At 48.2% G+C, this 25,206-nt stretch overlaps 9 protein-coding genes across 9 annotated transcripts; 2 read left to right on the top strand and 7 right to left on the bottom strand.

Moving 5' to 3' along the window:
• Positions 1–710: 710 nt before the first annotated feature.
• N7533_002464 (protoglobin family protein) lies at positions 711–1,753 on the bottom strand (the record flags this gene model as incomplete). Its single annotated transcript, XM_057099114.1, has 3 exons — positions 711–1,227; positions 1,287–1,560; positions 1,630–1,753. The coding sequence occupies 3 exons, from the start codon at positions 1,751–1,753 to the stop codon at positions 711–713; spliced, it is 915 nt and encodes a 304-aa protein (XP_056964250.1).
• Positions 1,754–5,376: 3,623 nt separating this feature from the next.
• On the bottom strand, positions 5,377–7,696 carry N7533_002465 (putative hydrolase; the record flags this gene model as incomplete). The annotated part of the gene is made up of 8 exons (XM_057099115.1): positions 5,377–5,677; positions 5,738–5,868; positions 5,918–6,058; positions 6,116–6,334; positions 6,397–6,803; positions 6,860–7,044; positions 7,098–7,314; positions 7,399–7,696. The coding sequence occupies 8 exons, from the start codon at positions 7,694–7,696 to the stop codon at positions 5,377–5,379; spliced, it is 1,899 nt and encodes a 632-aa protein (XP_056964251.1).
• A 1,757-nt stretch (positions 7,697–9,453) lies between these two features.
• N7533_002466 (histidine phosphatase family protein) lies at positions 9,454–11,156 on the bottom strand (the record flags this gene model as incomplete). Its single annotated transcript, XM_057099116.1, has 3 exons — positions 9,454–10,771; positions 10,826–10,979; positions 11,033–11,156. 3 exons carry the CDS (start codon positions 11,154–11,156, stop codon positions 9,454–9,456), a joined length of 1,596 nt encoding a protein of 531 aa, XP_056964252.1.
• An 879-nt stretch (positions 11,157–12,035) lies between these two features.
• N7533_002467 (uncharacterized protein) lies at positions 12,036–14,356 on the bottom strand (the record flags this gene model as incomplete). The annotated part of the gene is made up of 3 exons (XM_057099117.1): positions 12,036–13,130; positions 13,226–13,966; positions 14,018–14,356. 3 exons carry the CDS (start codon positions 14,354–14,356, stop codon positions 12,036–12,038), a joined length of 2,175 nt encoding a protein of 724 aa, XP_056964253.1.
• Positions 14,357–14,847: 491 nt separating this feature from the next.
• Positions 14,848–15,391, bottom strand: N7533_002468 (uncharacterized protein; the record flags this gene model as incomplete). The annotated part of the gene is made up of 2 exons (XM_057099118.1): positions 14,848–15,137; positions 15,184–15,391. The coding sequence occupies 2 exons, from the start codon at positions 15,389–15,391 to the stop codon at positions 14,848–14,850; spliced, it is 498 nt and encodes a 165-aa protein (XP_056964254.1).
• A 127-nt stretch (positions 15,392–15,518) lies between these two features.
• On the bottom strand, positions 15,519–16,100 carry N7533_002469 (NAD(P)-binding protein; the record flags this gene model as incomplete). The annotated part of the gene is made up of 3 exons (XM_057099119.1): positions 15,519–15,878; positions 15,924–16,012; positions 16,067–16,100. The coding sequence occupies 3 exons, from the start codon at positions 16,098–16,100 to the stop codon at positions 15,519–15,521; spliced, it is 483 nt and encodes a 160-aa protein (XP_056964255.1).
• A 2,090-nt stretch (positions 16,101–18,190) lies between these two features.
• exg1 (glucan 1,3-beta-glucosidase) lies at positions 18,191–19,591 on the top strand (the record flags this gene model as incomplete). The annotated part of the gene is made up of 3 exons (XM_057099120.1): positions 18,191–18,264; positions 18,360–18,742; positions 18,801–19,591. The coding sequence occupies 3 exons, from the start codon at positions 18,191–18,193 to the stop codon at positions 19,589–19,591; spliced, it is 1,248 nt and encodes a 415-aa protein (XP_056964256.1).
• Positions 19,592–19,932: 341 nt separating this feature from the next.
• Positions 19,933–21,803, bottom strand: N7533_002471 (sugar porter family MFS transporter; the record flags this gene model as incomplete). The annotated part of the gene is made up of 5 exons (XM_057099121.1): positions 19,933–20,102; positions 20,159–20,686; positions 20,748–21,008; positions 21,058–21,568; positions 21,618–21,803. 5 exons carry the CDS (start codon positions 21,801–21,803, stop codon positions 19,933–19,935), a joined length of 1,656 nt encoding a protein of 551 aa, XP_056964257.1.
• Positions 21,804–23,158: 1,355 nt separating this feature from the next.
• On the top strand, positions 23,159–25,144 carry N7533_002472 (fungal specific transcription factor domain-containing protein; the record flags this gene model as incomplete). Its single annotated transcript, XM_057099122.1, has 1 exon — positions 23,159–25,144. One exon carries the CDS (start codon positions 23,159–23,161, stop codon positions 25,142–25,144), a length of 1,986 nt encoding a protein of 661 aa, XP_056964258.1.
• Between the last annotated feature and the right edge of the window lie 62 nt (positions 25,145–25,206).

The following is a 25,206-nucleotide window of genomic DNA, read 5'->3' on the forward strand; positions in this document are numbered from 1 at the left end:
TTGTCCCGAGATTTCAGTTGGATTTGAATACAATTTGATCATTTTATGCTTTTTGTCCACTCAAGCTGTTCAAGTGGGGCACATCCGGGAGTATTCCGCACTGGAGGATTGCTAACCATTTCACATTATTCATCCGGTCGGATGTTCGGATATACAAATTCATATATACTTGAAGCAGGAACGTACTATTACTACTAGTAGTAGTTGATACCTTTTCGATTCTCCTAGAAACAGCACTGTTATAGAAATAGCTGATGTATGTCGCAACCCTAAGGAGTCTAGCCGATAACCCTAATCTGCCCGCATCCGCATAGAATTCATAACGCCGGGCCCTAGGGTTGGAATTCAGTGGCGTTCAATCCCATCCAATACTTTGCTAGGGTCTGTCAGCCACTTCGAGAACAATCCACACAACGTTGAAAGTACTGATTCCCCCGCCAAAGGCTGCTTACCCGAATTTTGGAGAAGTCAAAGTGTATTCGGACCGTTCCCCGACAAGTGTTGGAAGACTCATTCTCCCCCGTCGGATCAACAACTACTCCCGAGGTCCAAGAAACCTACCCCACTACGCTTTATAGAAAGCTCCATATAAAATATCGCAAAGAATAGAGATTCAATTCATATACTATAACTCCGCCCATGCAATTCCAGTGCCAGAGAGTCCCACCACTCGCTTGAAATGCGACCAAATCCGAATCCAACCCATGTCTCTAATGATTCCCAGCCCAAATTTTAGTTTCCATAGATTGCGCTTTGGAGAATTCAGCAAACGGACACGCCGATGCTTTGGTTGAACCACTTTGCGCAGTTCGGCTGCTATCAGTGGTCTGTGTAGTATGTGTTGAAGGGGCCGTTGAAGGAGCTATGCTTTGGGCCGTTGTGACACCGCTGGCAATACTCGATCTATCATCGTCCTCCGAGCTGCCTGAGCTGGAGCCAAGAATCTTCTTATCTCCGAGGTAGCCTTCGCGAGATCCGAAACTGTAGACTGACATTTCGTCGGCGTATTCTTCGCCATCACGGACACGCCATTTGGCGAAGAGATCGTTTTGGATCCAAAGGATCTTGTTCACCGCACGTACGAGGGCGATCTTGCGGCGGAGGGACAGGTGTGGATGAGACATCAAAGCCTCGAGGAAAATGTCTTGGATGTATCCCATACACACGCTGATGTGAACGTATTCGATGTTGAGGGCGTGCATACGCTCCTGGCCACTGTGCATCATTCTTTCATGGCGTTAGCTTGATGGGTTCTCTTTGACTGAAGGTGAGATCATAATACATACCCGACTTTGTTTAAATATCTCCAGAACTCCATGCTTGTGGGGTCTTGGCATAGACGAATAAGGTACCAGCGAAGGAACATCTTGCGTCGTTGGATCTTGGGGGCCTCTTCGTGTAGATAGTCTTCTTCCAACTCGTCCTCATTTGCCGTCGATCGAGTGTGAAAGGCACGCGAGGTGATGTCATATTGAAGAAGCTTTTTGTAGACGAGGTTTACGACGGCAGGGATGAGTTGCTTAATGTACTTGGCACCGCTGGCGAGAGCTTCAATATCGGCTGATGAAGTAAACACAAGTTAGTACCCGAACATAGTGTTCACTGGACAGGAAGAACTGATGTAGTTACCAGAACCAAACTCGAGAAAGTCATGAAGATATTTAATTCTCTCCTCTAGACTGGTGTGGATAGCTTTCCGGTCGATATGCTTTGGCTGGGGGCCAATCCCGCCAAGTCCGTAATCGTGTGGCATTATTGCGGGAGGATAGTATAAGGATAATACACTCCTGTAGAGAAAATGAGGGTGTATAAATAGAAAAAGTAAGACCGTTGGGATGAGAAATGTAAAACTGGGGCTCCTCGTGGCAAACGCATGATCGGGGCAGACAGTTTATTTATATGCTTCGAGTTGGTCTTCCAATTTTGGCGGAATCCCGCCATGTGTGAGATCCGAACCCCCCCCAACACGATCTTGTTCTCTATGCGATGCCCTCTAAACTCGATTTGGGTATCAAAGGCAGGATGTAGGCGGGTCCCCTTCCAGGAGAGGTGACCATCCCGGTTTCTGACGATCGCTCAAACTCGGAGAAAAAGAGAAAAAAACAGTGCATCGAGAAGGAATAGAAGTGTCCCGTCGAATCAGACCATCGATATAAGACTAGGTTGTGCAACTCCGGACTAGTGGCTATGTACATAAAGCAGGGAATCGGCAGATGTGGGCTGATCCCTGCAATCTCCTCCACTTCACCTCCACAGGGGGCCCGTCAGGAATCAACCCATGGATAATAGACGGAAATCTCACCAATTACTGAAACAAGCGACCGCGTGGATGATACGAGGAGGACATAACCGCCTATTAGGCTCGAGAGGCAATATATACGCTACGCCACGCGCTTTGATCGCGCTCAAGGGCCTGAGAGATGAAGCAGAGGCATCCAAACCAAAAGTCGATGCATCGTCTCGGAGTTTTTGACAGCGACGGGGCACCTGTCAGGCTCCCACGATTGACCTACTGCAAGCGACACATTACGAAACTCCGCTGTGGTCCTAAAGGTCAAGACTTTCACCTTCCGAAATTAGGTCCACTCGGCCGATGGCTCGGCTCGGGCAACCTTTTTTTATTATTATTTGTTTTGTTTGAGTTCCCCTTTATGGGGTGCTTCTTGTCCGTATGGCATGCTGATAGCAGGGATTATCGAAACTCATGAAGATTCTGCAACTCGTAAGATTCTTCTCGGATCCCTCGGCATCCTGATTGACGCATGTTATGAGCCTCGGAATGGGACATGTTGTCTTCCAAGCAAAGCAAATCCAACGGTTTGGAGTTTCTCGGTAGCCATGTGGGTCCCGGAAGAAAAGGAGAAGAAAAAGAGGAACGCATGCAGGAAAGGAGAACGCTAGTGAACAAAGTATCCAGTCGGAAAACGGCTGGATATTAAACATTCCTGCAGTCTCAAACGGTTCGAGGTGTCGTGTCGTGTGATGGCGTGGCCTGACAAAAGGAAACGGGGTGAAGTCGGACCTATGGCCTGATTTCAAGTTGCGGGCCCCGTAGGCTGTTACATAGGGTAGGTAGTACGAGTACGGAGTAGCTTTGACGTAAAATATAATAGGGAATAGGGGCATAGTGAGAGATTTTTTCTTCTTGTTTGCCGATTCCATTCCGCGCTGTATGTTCTGTGAACAGCCAGATCGAGAACTAGCTGGCTTACCGCTATCTTCCCTATGACTTCATTCTAGGGGTACTAATTACAGCCTGAGACGCGCTAGGCCGCTGCCAAAACAGCCGCGCTTGCAGATCGACAATGCCTGCGCTGATCAGTCCAAAAGCAACAACGGTCTAGACACCAGTCGCCGTGCCTTGGCCACTCAACCGTCGCGTTTGCCCCAGGTTCTCCCACACAGGGACGTGGCTTCCATGGAACTGCCGTTCTAAAATTAATCTAATTAGGTTTTTGTGAAGAAATTGACAGCTGCAAGCCGTCCATTTTGTATCTTTTCACCTTACTCTGTAGAGGTCATCTTAAATTTCTGAGCGGGGGTTTCTGACCTATCTCAAATAGGATAATGTGACAAGTCTACCACACTGTCATGATAATCTAAACTAAACGCTCTCGGTATCTCCAGGACCGTCAATGTGATGAGATTTTGGTTCTGGTCGAATCAGAGCCAATGTTCACATTTTCTCTTTTTGCAAAGTCCATGCAGCAATGGCGTCAAAACGCCGATATTTGCACCCATGCGCCCGTGTTATTAAATGAAACTGCAGCAAGTTGCATTGGGCAAGATGGTTTTATCTTCATTCGATTGGTCGAGATAACACCCGCGATCTTGTGCAGATAGTACTGTGTTTCAACTAAGTGCTTCAAAATGCAATTTAAGATTGAATGGCAATCTTTACTGTATACGCATAGAAGGAGCAGACTCATAATATTACTCTACATTGCTAGCCTAATCCCGAGGAGTAATCTCGATCATATTCAAGAAGCAGGGCAATAATTGTAAGGCCATAAAAGCAAACGTGGAAAAACAAGAGGGTAACAAGGACCTCATGAAGCAGTCGACGTGAAATTGGGAATGGCAAACATAAAAAAATAGCAAACAAAGAGTGGTAACCCTTGAGAGGGAAAGAAAAGTTCAACCAGACAGCTTTCATCTCTGCAAACGGGGCCGTTTCTTCACTTCCAGGTGGGGATAGAGTCGTAGCTTCCACAATGATAGAGGTCAAGAGAGGAACATATGGATCGAACGAATCATCCCAAAATCAGATAATGTGCGATGAGTACTAAAATCAAGTCAGATCTGGCATGCAAGTATCAGCAAAGGGTTGACCATACCACACCGTCATTCTCTATTCGAAAGAATTCGGATTCCAAAGGACGAACGGTGGTTCCGTACACAATCCATGATCGCAACCGGAAACACCTCTTGGATTTTATCACGGATACTTTATGAATATCGTCAAGATAGATTCGCCATTGGTAGAAGGATATGCGTTATCGAAAACTGACAGACAGCGCTTGCCGCGAGCCATTCAGAGGATGTCGTCCTGTATCGGGGTATTCGAGCATATGCTCGTCGTCAAGTAGGGTCCAGCGACCCTCTTGGACAATCCTCCTCCAATCCCCGGTATCTTCGCAGCGATACACCAATACAGCGAGACCCGTAGCAAGACGCCCGTAAGACAATTTCCCCCTGTCATTTCCCTCACTTAGCCACGTACTTTCTAAGTTGAAGCATTATCGCTGCGGGTGAAAACATAGCGCGACACCATCTATCATACAGCCTCAGAACTGGGAGAAAGACACCGTCGGCCGTTGCCAAAGGCGCGCCTTGTTCACTGATAGTAGGAAAATGCCAATGAGGTTGAAGATTTCTATCAGCGGGATGCCACTAGATTGTTGAACACTGTCGCTAAATGGCCACGATGATGACTTCTGCCTGCGAGGTTGTGAATGGAGGGTGTCGGAGGGTGCTACTAGGAAGCTCAGGCACAAAAGAGATGGTGATTGAGAGGAGAGAGAGAGAGAGAGACGAAGCTATCTAAACATGGAAGGGGCGGCCTGCCTGAGGCGCCGGTGCCGGCCAGTCAGTAGCCCTCAACAGACTCAACAGAGGGAAAGGGAATGATGAAAATGGCGATGCGACGAGAAGGAAGTATAGGTATTTAGAGATGGAAGGCACGAATTCCTCAACGCTTCCCCTTTTTTTTTATTGAGGGAAGGAGGAAGCAACTTCTGTACAAGACTTCCTATTGGTTGGAATAAACTAAATAATTCAACCGAATCTATAAATTTCATCTGTCGGCCATGTACAGGTAAGGATTTGAGCAAAATCCTAACTAGAATGGGTATACTTCGACGGCACACTCTTCATCTAGAGAGTGGAAATAGTCGCATTGCCGCGAGCAGCGGCAGCGTCATAGAGAGCCTGAATATCACTCTTCCACTGGCCCTCATCAACACGCTTCAGGCGGCGATCATAGGTCATCAAGCCGTTGACTTCACCCTCGACGTCGGTGGTTTGAGTCCACACACCACCACTGCAAGCGAAGCGCTTGACCTGGTCTTCGAGTTCGCCAAGAAGAATGTGGCTGCGATAGTTCCAGGCATCGATGGTCTCATCGATTTCGTATGTCTGGTTGATAGTGTTGATAGCTTCTTGAACGTTCCAGAGACTAGAGATGAATGATTAGCGCAAGGGCCCCTACCAGGTGAACAGGATAACAGGGACTTACTGCTCGATCGAAACGTTGCTTCCGACTCCGCCAAACTCACCCTGGAAACCGATTCGGGTCTCGTCGTAGGGGCTTGAGTTGATCGAGTAGAAGGGAGTACCGCACTGTGGGTTGGCGTAGTGGTGGTTGTCCTGAATGCTGTCAGTGGGGGTAATATTCCCGAGAAGGAAAGGTACTCACGCTGAAATCACCGGCTCCGTGGTCATACCAGCCAGTCACCGAGTCGATCAGGCGAGTGGGATCCAGCTGCTTGACACGTTCGGTAAGTTCGATCTCGGGGAAATACTCCGTAATTTGACCCCAGCCCTCGTTATAGATAACCTGTTGATCGAAATTAGTCAAGGTCAAAAATTGGACTGGAAAATTCTTCATTCTTACCCAAGTAGCGATGCTAGGGAAACTCTTGAATTGATTGATCAGCAGGTCAAGTTGGCGATCAAACTCAATCTGTTGCTCCGCATTGGGAAGGATAGGGCTCGAAGAGCAGTCGGCCGGGTTTGTCTTGCTCTGTGACGGACGCAGGGATGGCATATCCTGGATAACCAGGAGGCCAATCTCGTCACAGGCTTGGTAGAATAGTTCAGTCTCGACTTTGATCTGTTAAACCTCACTTTAGTATCACTACCAAAAAAAAAAAGGAATGAGTTGTCGCCACTTACGTGCTTGCGGACCATGTTGAACCCGAGACTCTTCAGAACTTTAAGATCATAGACCATAGCCTCCTTAGTAGGAGGAGTATAGATTCCATCCGGCCAGAATCCTTGGTCCAAAGTGCCAAACATGAAGACAAACTCGCCATTCAGCATCGGTCGAACGACACCATTAACCTTTCCTTTTTCGATCGTGCGGAATCCAGTATAACTCTGGACCTTGTCATTGCCCAGCTTTACGGTGACATTGTATAGCTTAGGCGAGTCGGGAGACCACAGCTCCGGTGACTCGACGTTGAACTGGAAAGGCCGGTTCGAAGGGCCGCTGTGGGTCTTCAGCACCTTTCCATTGTCGTGCACTGTGACCAGAACATTTGAAGTGGCATTCGCCGCTGAGGTGTGGACGGTCACGTTTACTGGTCGAGTCATTAGAAATTATAAATTTTTGGTAAGCCACGAGCAAGTCACTCACCTTGACCATGCATGTTAGCATCGAGATCAAGCCGGGTGATGTGATTTTGCGGCGCAGCCTCCAGCCAGACAGATTGCCAAATTCCACTGCAAGGAGTGTAGAAGATGTGGCTGGGGCGGAGCGTTTGCTTGCCGATGGGGATGACAGCGTCACCGTCATCTGTTGGGTCATGAACAAAGACGAGCCTGAGATGGAAGTAATTAGTTTCTTGTCCAGGCATATTTTTCGATAAACCTACAATTCGTTCTCCTGGCCAATCTTCACATATTGCGTTACGTCAACAGTGAAGCGGAAGTATCCTCCCCGGTGGAAACCAGCCTTCTTGCCATTGACAAAAACAGTGGCTTCATAGTCAACAGCATCGAAATTTAGAAGCACTTTCTCATTCTTCCAGCCCGAAGGAACCTTGAATGAATTGGAGAACCACGAATACAGAGTATATACCCCCTGAATGCCTGCGAGGAGAATGTTACTTAAATTCATAAACTATCAAGATGAAAGAAATTACCAGAAAGACCACTCTCAAGGCAAGATGGGACCAAAACGTTCTGGCCAAGCTGCTGGCCGAAAAGGAGGGCTCTGAACAGCGTTTAGACTTGACGCATTCTGGTAGCCCCAAACACCATTGAGATTTTGCCAGTGAGGCCGTTGCAATTGAGGTCGAGGATACTCGGGCCAAGGATCAGTGCCAACTTTATCCGTCCATGGTGTTGTCAGCGGTGGCTGCTTGAGCGAGTATCCAGCGCCACCAGACTGTCTAGGCAAAACATCTTGCGCAGGACTGGCTGCACTCGTGGCAGCCAGGAGCGAAAGCACAACACCCTGAAGCAGATACATCTTCCAGTGCGAGTTTCAGATGATGCCAAGCCTCGCGTGGGGAAGAACGATCTAGGATCCATCAAAGGGCAACCCCAGGCCTATTTAAAAACATCACGGACAACCAGAATTGAAATGGCCGAGCCACCGCTCCATTTCCGCAAGACCGTAGCAAGGGAAAAGCGGAAGCTAGACACCCTAGAGCCCCTGGGACTGCATGGGACAATGCTTTGACCAGCCTTCAGATATCCACTGCTATGCCTCGCGGAGGCATGTCTCCACTGGCACGAGTCAACCCCGCAGGAAAGGCACACAAGGAGCTCCGTCACAGGGACACCGGTCTTGAATTTCCATTCTATTAGGCCGAAACTATGGAGAAAGGCACTGAGCGCCCCGCTGCTTGGCGGAGTAGAGAGTGAGTTGGCGCTGAGACCCTGTGACTAAACTGCATACTTGTCGAACTGCAACGCGCAATGTAAACATGGCTGATAGTTAACGCGTGTGCTAGGCAGAGTGTTCCTGCATTTCTCTTTGAATCTAGCGTTTTGTTCCTAGATTGAGCGCCGATGATCTTTGGATGGGGGTGTTTTATCAGGAGTACATAGGGATGGGCGGCCGTAACTCTATTAACATCCCGGCCAAATTTCGGATCCAGGGAGCATCAAATGAGATCGCATGATGGGTGCAGGGGAGTCCATGCTGGTGACCAATAGAACCCCTGATCTTCGAGTCGGGAGGGTCTTGAATTCCTTGCGCACGCAGTCGAGTGGAGAATCAGGTTTGGGGATAAGGCATGATGATATGCTCTGTACATATGGAGTCAAATTTATCTATTTCAATCCCAGAAGTGTTGGGAAGAAGAGCAGTCTCGAGGCAACAGCCTAAATCCGTTAGCATAATCTTGATTCAGGTCATTTCCATGTATGCTCTCTTTGCACGACAAACTTGATTTACTGCTCTTTGTTTGTGCATACCACATCCCTTACATCCGCACGGGTCGCTCCGCATTTGTGTTATTGAGGCTGGCGGCACTTAGATTACCCCCGCCTCGATCAAAAGCCAGGCAAATACAGACAAAGGGATGACATATTGGTCGGCAATCGAGACAAAGTCGCACCTCGACGTTCCATCCAGGCCGTGCCCAAGTTGAATTGGGTCCGAAAAAGAAGAGTACGAAAGGTCCGGCGGGCTTCCCCTCCTCTCAGCCCTCCACTTGGCATGCCGATCGCTTTTGTCCCATTGGAAGAGCCAGGTATTGGCCCACAATTCCGCCGATGAAGACTGCTTACTGTCAGATTGTACTTCCGGTTCAAGTCCGGAGTTTTATGGTCGTGACTTGAATTGATTTCCCCACGGGTGATAAGCCCCACTCTGCTCCGGGGGACAATCTGAATATTGTTCGGACTCAGAGCGGATGAAGATGTCGAGGTGCGATCGTCATGGGGTTTTGCGGGTATGAGTGTGGGGAAGCTCGATGCAATGAGACCGATGAAACTATTGGGATTTTCAGGGGCTGTGAACTCCAACTCTCAGAGCTAGGCTTCATGACTCGTTAAAGATGTTGTTCATAGTTTATGTAGAAAGTCAAATATACCAGTGTCGCGTGACCACGGTGACGGTGATGAATTAGACCCGATAACTATATAATAGAAACAAGCAACTTGAACATCAGCCTGAAGGGCCCTCTGACTAGGTCGAGAAGCTTCAAGTTGGAAGAGAAAGTGCGTTCCAAGGTTTGGTTCGAGTAGTGTCCCAGATAGTCTGGACAAAAAACACTTTTATGCGGGAACGCCGTTTCTAACAACACCATAGTCTTTCATGGTCCAATTTCCGAAGCATGCATACGTATACTCGGCCTTGGCCAAGTTCGCCTTTTGCACCTTCAAGAATGTTGAAAGTTCGCACCAGCCATCGTCGCGTTTCTCGCAAGCTCCAAAGCTCTTATGCAGTGGAACAGTCCTCTGGTTCTGAATGAAATGCACGTAATGAGTTTCACCGGTACCGGAAATGTAGTCCTTGGCCGACGATTTCGAAGAACGTGTCGCAGAGACCTTGTGCGGCGAAGTGATGATTTCGATGTTGAAACGACCGGCAAAGGGGACCAATTTGCTTGTGGAGAATTGCTGGTTTTTGGGAGCACCAGTAAGAGGCAAAAAGTTGTTGAATTGAGTGAATCCAAAAGCAGTGAGCACAGCTATGATATTCGCATCATGAGTGAACTCCAAGTACAACGGCTGGTTCAGAGGGAATGTCACTGGATTAGTGTCCAGAGTCAAATTAGCCCCGGTGGTATTGGCAGGTACATTCAAGAGGTGACCCTCGACTCGAGCGAGAAACTCTTCGACCCAATAAAGTCCCTGTGCTCGACCTGTAGGGCTCAAGAAGCCGGACATGGCGGCAAACTCGATATCCATCAAGTACTCATACCCCTTCCATTCCTCATAGGTGAAAAGATCGCAAAAGTCGCTGTAGCCAACGCTGATCGTTTCATAAGGGCATAGACTTTGAGCATGGTAGGTGTCCGTGACGGTCCAGTCATAGTTACCAGTTAATTTTTTCAGCTCGGCCGTTCGCTCTTTCAAATATGTCGCCATCCAGGTACCAACGGGGGTTGCGATCGAAGCCAGCGTCTTCCCTTCATTGGTGCATGCATATTCACCCGTAGTGGCAGAGTCAATTGTAGCCAGAATGTTAGCATGATTTCTCCACTCAAGGCCGAAGAAGCCAGCAAGGAAGTTCTCTGCACTTTCAAGCATGCGAGACTGCAAAGTCGTACGGATGACAAGCTTCGATGAGTTATCGTAGAGATGGCCGTAGTTGTAGTAGTTCAAGATGCCGCTATCGAATAGCTCTTGGCGCCCCTTTGGAACTAGGATTTCTTTGCCCAGTTTGTAAGACCAGTCGTTTAAGAAATCTAGCTTGCCCGTGAATTGCTTGCTTGCGTTGACAATCCCGGCCGCCCACGAATCTAGACCTTCCGAAGAGGAAGGATATCTTGAGCCATGGCGCTGAAGCATGTGCATTTGAGCAATTTTGGCTCCTTTGGGAAGCGGATACTCGTCGGCGCCGAAGCCTTCAGCCGGGGAAAAATAAGGGCTTCACAAGATCAATTAGCTTTCGGATGATTGGAAAGTTACAGAGAGCTCGAACCTTTGATCTCCCATGAGCTGAAAGATATTTCGCCCATTGGCACCCTTGATAGGCTCCGAGGTTTCCAATGGAGCATTTGGGATGAAAGTCGACTGTCCGAACGGCGCAGGATTGGTTTCTGCTAGAAAAGGGGCAGAACCAGTTGCCGTAGTTCCTAATTAATTTAAGCATGTATTTTCTTAGTTGCAGTAGTATTATAGGACTGACCAGCATAACTGTTGGGCGACGTTTGGAACCAGTCCGGCTGCGTGCTAGTCGCGTCTGACTTGGCACTCGCAGTGGTAGCTAGCGCCACTGAAAGTATCAAGGTCTGGAGCTTATTTGTAGTCATCGTGGATTACCCCGTAATGTCGGCCTTTTGTTTTACGATATTTTTCGCCTTCCACGCCCTGGAAACATCTCGCTTATAAATGTATCAAAAATTTCTCGCCCAAATAACATCTATTCTTGATCAAGAAAATCCTTTGATCGGTTACGAGTTGGCAATTTCCGAGAAGAACGGATGAGTACAGTTCCGAGAGTTGATGAAGAGTATACTTGCAATCATTCTCTTAGATCTCCCCACGTGCTGCAGAATAACGCCGAGCGGGGCCTTTGGATTGTCGATAAACCAGTTAGGGGAGAGCACCCATGTAAGCGAATGGACTAGCGGCCGCGCCACTCCAATTACCGACATCTAGAAGTCTAGAAGTATGGCAAAGCTTCCGGCAAGAAGGCCGTCAGTACGCGGGACCTCCCGTCAGGTTCCAGATACCCCTGGTAAAGGCGGGACAAGCTGGGTAGAGGGACCGAATACGATAGAATCCGGCAACCAGTAGCGATAGAGCGATTCTGTGGATTTTCATTGGTAGAGAAAACTGATGCCGGAAATCCAGAAAACGGCGAACCTGAGCGATTTAGCTAGTACCCAGATGCCTATACGGTGGTATACGAGAACTAGTATTAGACTCTGAACAGCAAGGCCCCGGCCTATTTGATTAGGACCGACGGGCATAAGCCGATGCTCGAAAAGAAGGCTTCTATCGAAGTCTAGTACGCATTGGACACCGATATATCCTTTTGACAACTTGGAAGAACGAATATGCCACGCACCCCGGAAAATTAAGGATCTTGACAATCATTTGCATATGAGCTGGTTTGAGTGAAACAGGTCAAATAACTTTTCACCTCAAGGCCTTTATGTGTCCCGGGGCCAGTGAAGTCAACCAGTTTATTCGGATGACAGGCCGGGATAATTTCCTACCGGGGTCGGCATTTCCCCATAATCAACATCCGGAAGATCCGCGCTGCCGAAGAGGCTATCAAAAAGGGCTAGATCAATACCCTGTAGGTCCCAGTCATGATATGTACCCACGGAGGCCGAAGTCATCAGAGTTTGCTCTTGGGCAGCGCTGGTGTCTTCAAAATTTGATCCTTGTAATTCGTCAAGGGCCAGGTCTGGGCCAGATAATGCCAGTTGACTTGTCTGTAGTTGTGTTGGGTGTGCATTTGGGGTTAGTGGGCAAACAACATCGCTGCATGGTCTGTAACTGCTACCCGCTAGCTGATCGGCAAGTAGCAGTTCTGAGACCCAAATAGAAGTGTGTGATTCAGCTTGCATAGGTGTTCTCGATACAGAATTTGAACCGGCCCTGGGCTCGAAATTGATTGTTCCAAAATAGGGAATATGGATGCGTAAGACGTTGCCATTGCTGTTTGGCTTCACGGTCGATTCGTTGTCTTCTTCATCGCTTGCGGAGGTGCTCATACTATACGACTTTCCGTTTGCCGCATCTGACTCAACTGCAAGCAGATGTCCTATCAAATGACTGAGCTTAGAGACAATCAAGTCTGGTTCGCCATTGCTAGTCGATAGCAGAATTGCGAGGGTACGCTCCATTATCCCTCGGTCGCTAAGACGGCTGTGTGCTAGAACATTGCAGCTGAAGCCAATTTCTCCGGCTTGGATGGTCTGATCGCCTTGACTATGTGAGCCAATGTGGGCAAAGCATATGACAACAATGGCAACAAATGCTAGGAAATCGCCTCCGCGGCAATAGAAATTGACTGGATTTGAGGAACGGAAGGCTATGTAGCGGGACAAGATTTCGCGACTTGCATTGACGGCTGTAAGCATGCTGTGGTCATATTTGTGGTCGGCCAGGGAACGAATCAAGTAAGGCAAATGCAGCCTTGTTACAAGGTGGTAATGTGAAAATTGAACCATGAGGCGAGTTGTATCATCGAAGAGCTGTTTGTCATTGGAACCCCGTACTGTAAATGTTGGCATCAGCCACCACTGAGGCGGCATTTCAGCAGCTGTATTCTGCAAAAGTCGATCAAAATCTCTCGTCTCTTTAAAACGGTTGACTTCTGCATTGCTGCGCTGAATTATCTGCCGAGAGACTTCGTGATGAATACGCTGGATCCGCTCAATGGGAGGAGATCCTTCAACACCTTCGGTGTAGATAGGGGAGATTGAAGTGAACTGTTAGGTAGCCCTAACATCAATGAAAGGTAAAGATCCATCTCAATAATGCGGAACAATATATTTTTGGGGTCGAAATTCGCCCGAGTCTCCGGCTCGAGGAACTTGAGAGATGGTGAGTTGAGGCCGCGGTGCAGTCCCATGATTTGCGCAACAGAAACCGCCCGGTGTGTCGCTAACCAAGCACGGTGAAGATTTCCGGAATAATTGTGCAGCTGTGCCTCAATCATAATGCATTCTAGACCTTCGACAGAGCGCACAAGTTCATCATTGGTGGTCACGAGTCTGATGGCTCTTTCAACGACACGGGACAATAGCTTCCCATGTGAGATACCGCGGTTGTCTAATTGTTGATGGGAGGAAGGGACAATAGCTTGTAAGAGTGCACCTAGCATGAGGAGTTTTCGGGCAAAAAGCACCGGGTGGGAATTTGATGAAGGCAACTGGAGTATATCGAGTGGCGAGGGCAGATTTTTGTTTGAGATTGTATAAGACGCACAAACGCAGCATTGCAAGTGCATCGAGAGCCCAACAGGGAGAGCACAGATGACATCAAGCTCATTTTTACCAGGCCATACATCGATTAACTTGTCGATTAATGCCGCGTGATCGGTCGCAGAAGGCGTTCGCCTGGGTAATAGTTCGCGAGTGTGCGATCGTGGGGGATGGTTGCGCTTCGCAAAGGTTAGGACAAACTAGGAAGAGTCATAAGCATCTCAACTCACCGGATTAATATCTGTCGATGAAGATGCATTCGCTTGACGATTGTTGATGTCCTCTGCTGTCGGGGGATGACTCTTATCGGGGTTGTCGATCAACTGCTCGATGAGATTCTCCACTCTGCGGAGCCGATCCTCTACTTGAGTGTTGCAAGCTGGAGCCGTAGGCCTGTCAGGGAGATCCTGGGCGATACATGAAGTTCTCCTCCTTCTGCAGTTATCGCAAGTGAAGCTCCCCTGCGATGTGATGCAGCGGACCTTTCGTCTCTTGCACTCCCAGCAGCTCTGGGTACCTTTGCGAACCTTCCTCCGTTTGCTAACAGGGGGATTGTCTTCGCCGAGCATGTTGGGGACACAAGTGAAACAACCCTCCAGAATGGGTGATGTTTTCTGCTGGGTTGAAAGAGTGATGAAACGGAGCTGATGAGATTACGCGATCTCGGTCGAAGTGTACAGCGGGGCTATTTCGCCCGAACTCGGCGGACGAATAAGTTGATCCGCCTCTCCTCCTAATCCCATACTGTAACGGGGAAGGAAGGGAATACTGGGCAACCTTAGAAAGGCATCGGTTACAATTGGAAAAAGAGTCCATCCTGGCATCGTAGCTCCGAATGGTCTAGGGGTCTTGGCTCTACCCGTTTGGAGGGGGTTCCAGTCCATTACTTGAAGGTACCTTAGTCAAGGTAGGTCCCTTTGCTATATATCAAGCATAGGCGACAAGTCGAGCGAGCCGTTTTTTTTTTAAGATGACCGGTTTTAGAGAAATGCATTGAAATTCAAGTTAGCATCTGATTCAATCTGAAGAATATCTAGCCCATTCGGCCAACCAGCATTATTCAAGGCTTATCATTCCACCACTCTGCCAGAAATTCTTCAATAGGGGTTGGCTGAAAGCTTGGTAACAAGCGATTCCACTCATCAGAAACAGAGTAGGCCCCATAGTGGGTCGCTAGCAATATTCCCGCGCAGACAATTCTGGAAAACACGTCGATTTGTTCTTTGGGAATTGAAGGATGATCGATCCTCGGGACCCAAGAGGTGCTCCACGTTTCGTTCTGGAGGTCTTGCACCTTCACCCGTTCAACGTGGAATTTCGAGCCACCTATTGCGGGATATTTCTTATCAGCTGTCTGGAGTGGGTATTGAAATTGGCATGGGGATTAACAACATACCGCGAACTCTTTCGCCCAGCGCAATCAAGTTTCCAATAGAGATATCCGTACCTCGGATGCCACCAATAACAGGCCACTCCCCCTCAAATTCAACAGCCTGGACAATTGCATCAGTGAAGTCTTGTACGGTTATAAAAGACATCCGATCATCATCGCCTTCCTCCAGGGAGATAGCACGGCGATTTTCAAAATCGAAGAAAAGCTCCATTGAAGGGATGTGCTTGGCAGACTGGTAAGGGTGTGTGAGATAGTTCACAAATGTACCTGGCTGAAATAGCGTGTATTCAAGGACCTATTAAATAGATTCACAGTTAATATCTTCCCGCCTCCAAACTTTAGTCATCTCTTGCCTTTTTGTCCTTATTGAGCTCTTCGAGGTATCGGCGGATTTCCCCTTTGTACGCGTACCAACTAATATGGTCCAATTCGGAGCTGAAGACGGTCAATATCGGAGAGAAAACAGCTGGCAAAAATGAGGCATACCAGGCCCACTCGCTAGGCGCAAATCGCTTAACGCCTGCTTGGATTGCAGCATCAATCAGATTCTTCTGAGCTATGCTGGCTGGGTCCTCTGGCGTCACAAGGAAAGAAAGAACCGTGTGCACTCCTTGAAGGACCTCAACCAACTGGGCTTGATCTTCATAGGTTGTTTTCATCTGGGTGATTCCCAGATCCGCCTTGTGGGTTGGTATATCCTGTATCACCATGTCAATTACTGTTCTGGCTGCCCAGAAGCGTACTATGTGTGTATGAGAAACCTTTCTGGACAAAACGACGAGTTCGTGTCTCTGAGTAGCGACTAGAGCATCAATAATCTCGTTTGCGACGGCTATCTATGTGTTAGCTCAGTACTGCCCGGGGTATCAAAAATAGTAATGCTCACTGCTGGATCCGCCAGCGATGGCTATTTTGACCATTTTGATTGGATAAACTTGAGAAATGTTTGAAAATGTTTCTCGGCTGTGATTCTTTCTCTTAGATGCGATGATATCAATCCTGGGGCCCTTCTGAACATGTACTACTTTTATACATCTTTCCACCGAGCGTTCGGCCGAACATTTTTAACCGCCGACCTCGGGATTAGGAATCATGATTTTGTGCCCGAGACTTCGGGTAGCGCTACTAGTATTAATCAATGTTTTGATGTTTTGAAATCACACCCTGCAGGAGGGGTATCGTTGATCACGATTTCTGAGCTTTGAAGTCGTGATGATAAAGCCGGTACCGGGGTGGGTGGGCAGTTTTGCATATCCTGCTTGATTGGACAAAAAGCTAGCCATACAACTTCTAGCCCAATATTTATGTGACTCACCAAATACAATGTTGATGAATCAGTAGCAAGAGTGACTTTCTAAATCCAGGAAAAATAGCAAATAAAGTGAGCCATAGATCCAAGACCAGGGCCTTCCTTCATGCGCATCAACTGATGGGAGCTCTAGCATAGATACATCATGATGTTCATGCCATACCGGAACAATGCCCAGGTGGAACCAATAACATTTGGATGTAAGAGAACCCGCATTCCAGCCAACATTCCTGTCGATGTCTTAGGTTACAAAGAGTTGTGACCACTCCTACACTTCGAGGTCCCGATTCTGGTGTTTTGTGGGGATTTATTGGGATAGAGAGCTGGAATGATTTCGAAAACACAACTCAACGCTTGAGATGACAAAAGTCTCGAAGTTAGTGACTCATGTGACCATATAATTAGCCAATAGACAGTATTTGAGGTTTAGTTGGGGTCAAAAGCCATATATTGCCGAAAACGGAAGCGCACTGAATACCATGTCCAGTCGGGAGCATCCGAGAAAAACATGGCTATGACAGATGTGAAATGGTCATCTGGGTGAATTAGCATGAGAAGGAAAACCTCGAACTTTGATTTTATTGTTATTGTTTATCTATGTTCTCGGTGCTCAAATAAATACCAGCAGTTCGTATGAGCACATAAAATCTGCCCATAACTTCCCAGTGAGGGTATAGGCTCTACAAGTACCGTGACCCTTGTCATGGATTTTTTTTTCTGGCCGAAAAATATCCAGAATCCAGATCGCGATCGATCTCAGTCTTTAACATTCCTCGGAGAAACACCACGCGCGTTGATCGTTCTCCCTTGCTTGGCTCGCGACTTGGTTGGCCGCAAACGGTAACTTTCTCCCCGCCGTCTCACATTGTCATAATGGCATAACATTAACGCACTAATATTTATTTGTATTAATGGAATGATTATTTCTCATTTTTGATTTGAATGATAGAGATATATAGTGCCTCACCCAATAAAACACTCGAGAGGCAGTCTACAAAATAAGTTACTCTAGGAGAGACTGGGGATGAGGTAACCCTAACTTGGGCAAGTCAATTGCGCTTTCCTCGTCTTATCGCACATTCATATTCTACTCGTACGAGAGGGAAGCAAGAGGTGCTCGTCACGAGACCAGTAAACCTTCTGGGAATCCTCATCTCCATTTGTAAATCCTCCTCTTTTAGCTGGTCAAGGCCTGTCTCTCTTTTGCCTGCCGCGCCGCTACGACTCTGCCCTCACTACAACCTTACCTATGCAAAATACAATACCTTCACAGAGCGACCACCGACCAATTGTATCCACGCTTTGAAGTGATCGCTCCACAAACACTCCTTGAAGGGCATTGTTCCATTCATCGACCCCATACCCGGAGAACCAGGACCCACTCTTGTCTGTTTGCGGTTGAGTCGCTTTCCTTTCCCGGGAGCTGTCAGGTACGCGTGGCCACTCTGTGAAGATAAGATCTACAGAGAGCTTGCCAAAGGTGTGTGATCTATCATTCCTGGGAAGCTCGGTCGCTTCCGTTCTCAAGCACCGAGCTGCCATTTCATCTGCATGCGGCCAAATCTAACCCTCAGTATCGACATAGAGTTTACTTATACCGGTCGATCTCCATGCCATTTGACACAATCATTCTATCATTCCATTCCAGAATCCCAGCCTCCTAATTTCTGGGTGAACTCTTAGTCTTGGAGAATTATCAATATGTCGTCCAGATTCTCGCAAAAGAGCCTTTTGGGCCTGTCCCTGGCGGCACTTGGTCTGGCCATTCCTGCAGTGTGAGTTGACATAGCTTTAGCCTTGGAATATTCCAAAGGCAAAGCAAAATGAAGATCTTCGGAAGCCATGCACTTTGGAAACTAACTTGAAGCAGTGCCGACCCCGGATTTCCCTATGGAAATGACAAGGTTCGTGGTGTCAACCTCGGAGGCTGGCTGGTACTGGAGCCTTGGATCACCCCTTCCATCTTCGATAATGCCGGTGACGCCGCCGTTGATGAGTGGTCTTTGTGCGCGACCCTCGGCGCGGACCAATGCCGATCTGTGCTCTCTCAGCACTGGGCCTCCTTTGTGACGGCGGATGATTTTAATCAGATTGCCGCTGCTGGCATGAACCACGTCCGAATCCCCGTTGGGTACTGGGCATTGACTCCTCTCGAGGGCGACCCATACGTGAATGGTCAATTGGAGTACCTGGATGCTGCTGTAGGCTGGGCTCGTGGTGCCGGCCTCAGAGTTCTCGTCGACCTGCACGGTGGTAAGTAGATACCCGGGTCGATATTGTCAGACGAGTATAACTGACGAAAGCTTCTTAGCTCCTGGATCCCAGAACGGATTCGATAATAGTGGAAAGCGTGGCTCCATTGGATGGCAACAGGGTGATACTACCGAACAAGCCAAGAATGCTCTTCGGGAATTGGCGAAGCGTTATGCTGGCGATGCCGACGTTGTCACCGCCATCGAGGCTTTGAACGAGCCCAGCATCCCTGGAGGTGTCAACGAGGATGGCCTCAAGCAATATTACTACGATGCCTGGGGCGTTGCCCGCGAGTCTAGCCAGGACACCACCGTTGTTCTGCACGATGGATTCATGCCCACTGAGTCATGGAATGGTTTCCTGAACGTCGGTACCGGCGCCAACTATGTTATGATGGATACCCATCACTACGAGGTTTTCGACAGTGGACTGCTTGCTTTGGATGCCAGCTCCCATGCCCGCACTGCTTGCAACTTTGCCAAGGACCACATTGAGACCTGCGACAAGTGGACTATCGTTGGTGAATGGACTGGTGCCATGACTGACTGTGCCAAGTACCTCAACGGAAAGGGCGTCGGTGCTCGCTACGATGGATCTTACCCCGGTAGCAGCCCCATTGGTAGCTGTGACGGAAAGTCTGTCGGCTCTATCGACACCCTCTCTGGAGAGGACCGTGACAACATCCGTCGCTTTATCGAGGGTCAGTTGGATGCCTATGAGAAGGGAAGCGGTTGGCTATACTGGACCTGGAAGACCGAGGGTGCCCCCGAATGGGATATGCAGATGCAGATTGCTAGTGGTATCTTCCCTAACCCCGTTGTCGACCGCCGGTTCCCTGGCCAGTGTTGATCGGCGGAGTTCGGTCTGCCTTAAAACCCTTTTCATTTTTTACATTATCTTTTCTTTGAATCCTTTAAACCTGTCTTCTGAGGTTTCCCTTTCTGTGAAAGGGTTATATGGAGTTTGGTGTTTCAGTCGCTAGGCGCAATACTTTATTATTAAATAGGATTGAATTCAATCTAGTTATCAGTTTCTGACAACGTATCTCCCGCGTATTCTTGAAAAGATTCCATCTGATATACTCATAAATTGCACTTTTATAGCGTAGCGGATATTGGGGGTCTCGGAAGAGACCCAAAGAGACTACCTTGGCTAACTAACCATGGATCCTTTGTCCCTCGTCTGTCATTTCAAACGGGATTTTCAACATGTTCGCTGCTTTCCTCTTTCTGAAGCAGATCACTCTTTAGAACCCCGCTGCCCCCCATTCCAAGCTGTTCACGGATCTCGGCAATTCTCCGCAAATCTCCTTCGCCGTCATTTCCACCAAATAGTTTGTCCATCTCTTCAATCGGTACCCCTGCTGATGATTAGTGTACTCTCATTCCCATGAATAGCTACCAGTAGGAAACTGACCTTTTGTCTCAGGAACACAGAAGTATGTCCAAACTCCCAGAATAAGACAGAACACCAAGAAAAAGTAAAACGTGCCAAATGTAATGCTCTCAAGCATACGCGGAGTGATCAGTGCAACGATAAAATTGGAAAGGTAGTTAAACGCAATCGCAAGTCCGACAGCCTTACCTCGGATCGCAGGCGGAAACATTTCAGAAGGCATGATCCAATTGACACAGGCGATGGAGAAGGCGAAGGTGCCAATATACACCCACACAAACACACAGGCAGTCCATCCTGCTGAGGGATGCGAGCTAAATGTGTCTTTGTAAACGGCGTACAAGGTAGCTACGATCAGCTGCGCGATGGACATTCCAGTAGCGCCATACATCAATGTCTTTCTTCGGCCCCATCTGTCCAGATACATGACCGCGGGAATGGTAGAAAGGAAGAAGACAATACCGACAACTCCCGTGGCTAAAAGGTTGACCGAGTTTCCGCTGAGTCCGATTGCTTCGAAGAATTGTGGTGCGTAGTAAATGATGGCATCTATCAGTTTCATAGCGTTATTAGAATTGTAATTGTCTTCTATTCAAATAAAACAACTTACTGATTCCTGTAAATTGCTGAATCACCTGTAAAAGACATGCAACCATAGTTCTCCTTCTCAGATGAGGTGCGACAAATAGTTCCTTATATTCTTGAAGCGCCACCTTGAATCTGGACGAGTTTTTGCCAAACTTCTCGTCTCTAATTTGTTCGTCGAACATGCGAGCCGCTTTGATTTCAAGGAACTCTGTTTGTAGACGATGGTCTGTCTCGGGGACGCGTCGCAACTTTACCAACGTACGCAAAGCTTCATCTTCTCGGCCTAAAGAAAGATTAGTATCGAATAAATTGGGTTCAACCAGAAATCTTACCCTGATTCATCAACCATCGTGGACTGTACGGCAAGAAAAATGTGCCGGTAGCAAGGATTATAGATGGAAAACATTGTAGCGCAAGTGGTAGTCTCCAAGCCGCCTGGCTTTGACCGACACCAGTACCCCCAATATATTGAGTGCCATAGTTGATCCAGAAGCTGGTCATAATACCAAAAGTTATCGATAGCTGCTGCAATGCAACCAAAGATCCCCGAATATTTGGGGGCGCAAGCTCGGAAAGATAAAGCGGACAAACCATTGCCAACATACCAACACCCACACCGAAGATAAATCGGCCAACAAATAACATAGCAACATTTTCCGCTGCTGCCTGTATCGCTGAGCCGATCAGGAAAACGATATTTGCGATCAAAATTGACCAGCGTCTGGAGAAGCGGTCCGACATAGGCCCATTGATGAACGCGCCGACCATAGCGCCGAGGGTCATAATCGAAACAACCCATCCTTCGAGACCGGCGTCGGAGGAAAGGTTGGGAAAATGATTTTTCTAGGCGTATATTAGAGGGATACGTTCAGCTTATTGACCACCAACTCACAAAGCTATGCATGACTAGCACGCCGGAAATAATCCCTTGGTCATAGCCGAAGAGAAAGCCTCCAATCGTAGCAAAACATGCTAATCCGAAAATGCGGATTTCTTTGAGAAAGCCCTTATATCCAGCTGGTCCATATTCGATAGCATGGTCGCCAGCTATCGCTGAATCGGCGACATGTCCTGGCATTGCTTCCTGGGTATGAATGATGAATTACTATGCCTGGCCAGCTTTCTAGCGTACCGGTGAGAATTTGATTATTTGGTCAAATTCTTGTAGATCTTGAACCTCAGGTCCGGGGAGAAGTTGCCTTTTAAGTAATTCGCGCGGAGAACCTTCGATGATGGATGGCTCTGGGTCAACCCCAGATTTCGTTCCCCGGATCCACTCTCGAAGTGCCCTGCTCGCAGAAAAATCGACGAAAAACAAGGATCGGTAGGTATCAAATCGTACCATCACATCACCCGGAAACTGGGGTGACAGAACTCCGATCTACATAACCTCGGCGGGGTCGGTCATTCGCCTTGTCGGGCTTACAACAACTCGGCACCCCACTTCCCCATGGGGATGGGGTTCTGACCTTACTTTGGAGAAGCCTACAGGGCGACTGAATTCCAGAGGGAGATAATGAGATAGGGGTATTTGACTATTTGATAATATAAAGCCTTGTACTCCATCATGAACCGACGTTCTCGTCTTTTGGCTAGTGAAATGGAAAGCTGCCCAATATCCTTTGGCAGAATTGGACTGTGAACATGCATTTGATCATAGACATGAAAATACTATGATTTTTTCACGCTATTCAAGTTTGTCTGCTAGAGAACATGAATCTAGTTTGGGGGGGGTTGACAAATATTCGACCCTGGTAAACTTCACTCGACTACTGCATTTCACAGAAGCACATTTGAGTTGGTGAGTATGTTAAATATCCTACTACCGGGTATTCAAGTATTGGTGAGGACAATGCGATCATTCCTGGAGTTTTGTATGCCTGGTCTCTTCAATAGACTCAGATTGATAGTCATTACTGGGGATACTCCGAGTTCCTCCAAAACCAGCATTACAGCCACCGCGGGAAATTCCCCCCCAATACGAGCCGGAAGAGAAAGTAGGTCCGACGTTCGGCAGATTTGCCTTTCTGTTTGTCTCCACTTCGCATGATCTACCCTTTCGGTATTGGTGGCGTAGCCGTCATGAATATGATATCGGAACAACTGCGATCGTCCCGCCCCGCACCCCACGAGGGGAAAGATTTCACGCCACTCCTCATTCCTGGACTCATCGAACATGAGTGAAACGGTCAAGTCGCATGCTTGTAAAGAGTGCCGCCGGAGAAAGGCCCGAGTATGTACAAGTTCCCTTAAACTCTTGGGACACGGATTGACAATAGTGTTAAGTGCTCGCGCGAGCTACCCGTGTGCGCGCAATGTCTCCAATGGCGCCGGCATTGCTTATATGAGAGGCCGACGCGCAGCCCTTTAACGCGCAAGTACGCATATTTAGCTTGTACTGCTCAAGCTCTGGGTATCTCGATCTGTGAACTAATGGAGTACAGATACCTGACCGAAGTTGAAGAATCCCTCCGCATCGCGACTCAAATAATTCGTGACCATGGCCTTGACGTCGACTTGGATGCCGAGCTGGCGAAAGCGAGAAATGGAGCAAATCAGGAACATGGCCCGTCTAATATAAAGAGCGAGGATAATACGCCGCTCGGAAGTTTGAAAAGACCCCGAATCGCATCGGAGGAACCTACTCAAGGTCGCAACAGATCGCCCGATTATACCCAGACCGAGCCTACGATATTTGAACCAGGCCTTGACATACTCATATCTGACAACAACATTGAGGATCCTCTGTCCACCGACATTCTTCCGACAGCCGCCGCAGATAACCCAGTAGTGAATGGGGCGGATTACGACTGGGATGAACGAGACACTGAAGCACAGAGTTGCCTCGACGGTATGGCGGCTCTTTCGATCGAAGAGGAACGACCAGGGTATCTAGGATTAGCGTCTGGGGCAGCTCTTCTGCGCCTCATTCAAAGTCACTTCTCGTTTCCTTTCTCCTCTGTCCCACCACCACCAAAGACATCGACACCGAGCAGCGAGTCATCACAAAAGCTAGCCCGCGGCGAAGTTCCCTCCCACAAAATCGAATCATATATCACAAACTACTTCAAGGAATACCATACAAACTATCCATTGGTTCACCAAGGACTGTTTATGGCTCAGTTCCATGAGATCGTGCCCCGGCCAAAACACAGCAAGATCTTGATCTACATTGTTGCAGCCATCGGTGCCTTCATGTCCGCCACGGCTTCTAACGATGACGACCTTATTCTCTATCAATGTGCGCGGTCGCATCTATCGGTCGAGATCCTTGAAGTTGGCAGCTTGACGTTGGTGCAGAGTCTATGTCTGATCTCAAACTACCTACAAAAGCGCGATCGTCCCAACTCCAGTCACAACTACCTCGGATTAGCGGTTCGCATGGCCTACGGACTGGGCCTTCATAAAGACCACCCTAGTGTGGAAGGAAACTTATTATATCGCGAGATCCGTCGACGAACTTGGTGGTGTCTTTTCATCTTCGATGCAGGCTCGACCATAACATTCAGTCGCCCTCTAGCAATCCCATCTGCCGGAATCAACACAAAGCTACCTTTCAACATTCTAGAGAGCGAACTTACAGCATCTACCACAATTGCCCCTGCAAATCTCGACGTCCCAACTATCTACACCAACGTTCGCGTCCAGTCCCAGTTCCATCTTCTGACAAACCACATCTACAACCGCGTCATCTCCAAACCGTCGCCGACAGCCAAACAAGTCCTTGAATGGGACGACTTCTACATATCAAAGTGGCTGAACCTCGTGCCAGACTATTACAAAGAAACAGCCACCGTCCCCGAACGACACCAATTTCCTCACGCCATCATGACCTGGCGCTACAAGCACTTCCGCCTCATAATCTACAGACCATTCTTCATCCAAAAGGCCCTCCAAATAAACCAGCAACAAACAGCCTCACTCACTGCATTCCCCATACCAATCCCAAAACCATCGCCAGACCAGCCATATATTGACAAAGCCTGCGAGCGATGTTTAAAAGAGTCGCACGAAACGATCATCAGCATCGACAACTTCTGGCATAGCGCAATCCACACAAGAATGGCATGCTGGTACGCATTATACTTCCTATTCTCGGCAACTCTAGTCCCAGTAATCCTCCTGCACAACGAACCTCAGTCCCCGCACTCGGAAGGCTGGCAGGAAGACATCGACAAAGCGATTGCGATTATCAAGACTATGGTTGAACTGAGCCCGTTTGCCAGTCGCTGTTATGAGACGCTGGAGAGGCTACGGGATGGATTTTCTAGCCCCGTGCTTGCAGAGCTGGGCTCCATGGTGCCGGAAATGCCGTCTTTTTCGGACCCAGTTGGCCAGGAATCATTCGTGCAGATGTTTTCTGGGAATAATGGGTGGTTTGAGGGGCCGGAGGTTTATTTTGAGGAGCAGATGTGGTAAGTTTTATCTTTATCTTGCGCTGTTACTATTATAACTGCTTCGTAACTGGAACTGATGCTGAT

The sequence above is a fragment of the Penicillium manginii genome (genome assembly GCF_028828005.1).
Source record: "Penicillium manginii strain IBT 31320 chromosome Unknown utg000002l:1.0-5564898.0:1.0-5567710.0, whole genome shotgun sequence".
NCBI classification, from domain to species: domain Eukaryota; kingdom Fungi; phylum Ascomycota; class Eurotiomycetes; order Eurotiales; family Aspergillaceae; genus Penicillium; species Penicillium manginii.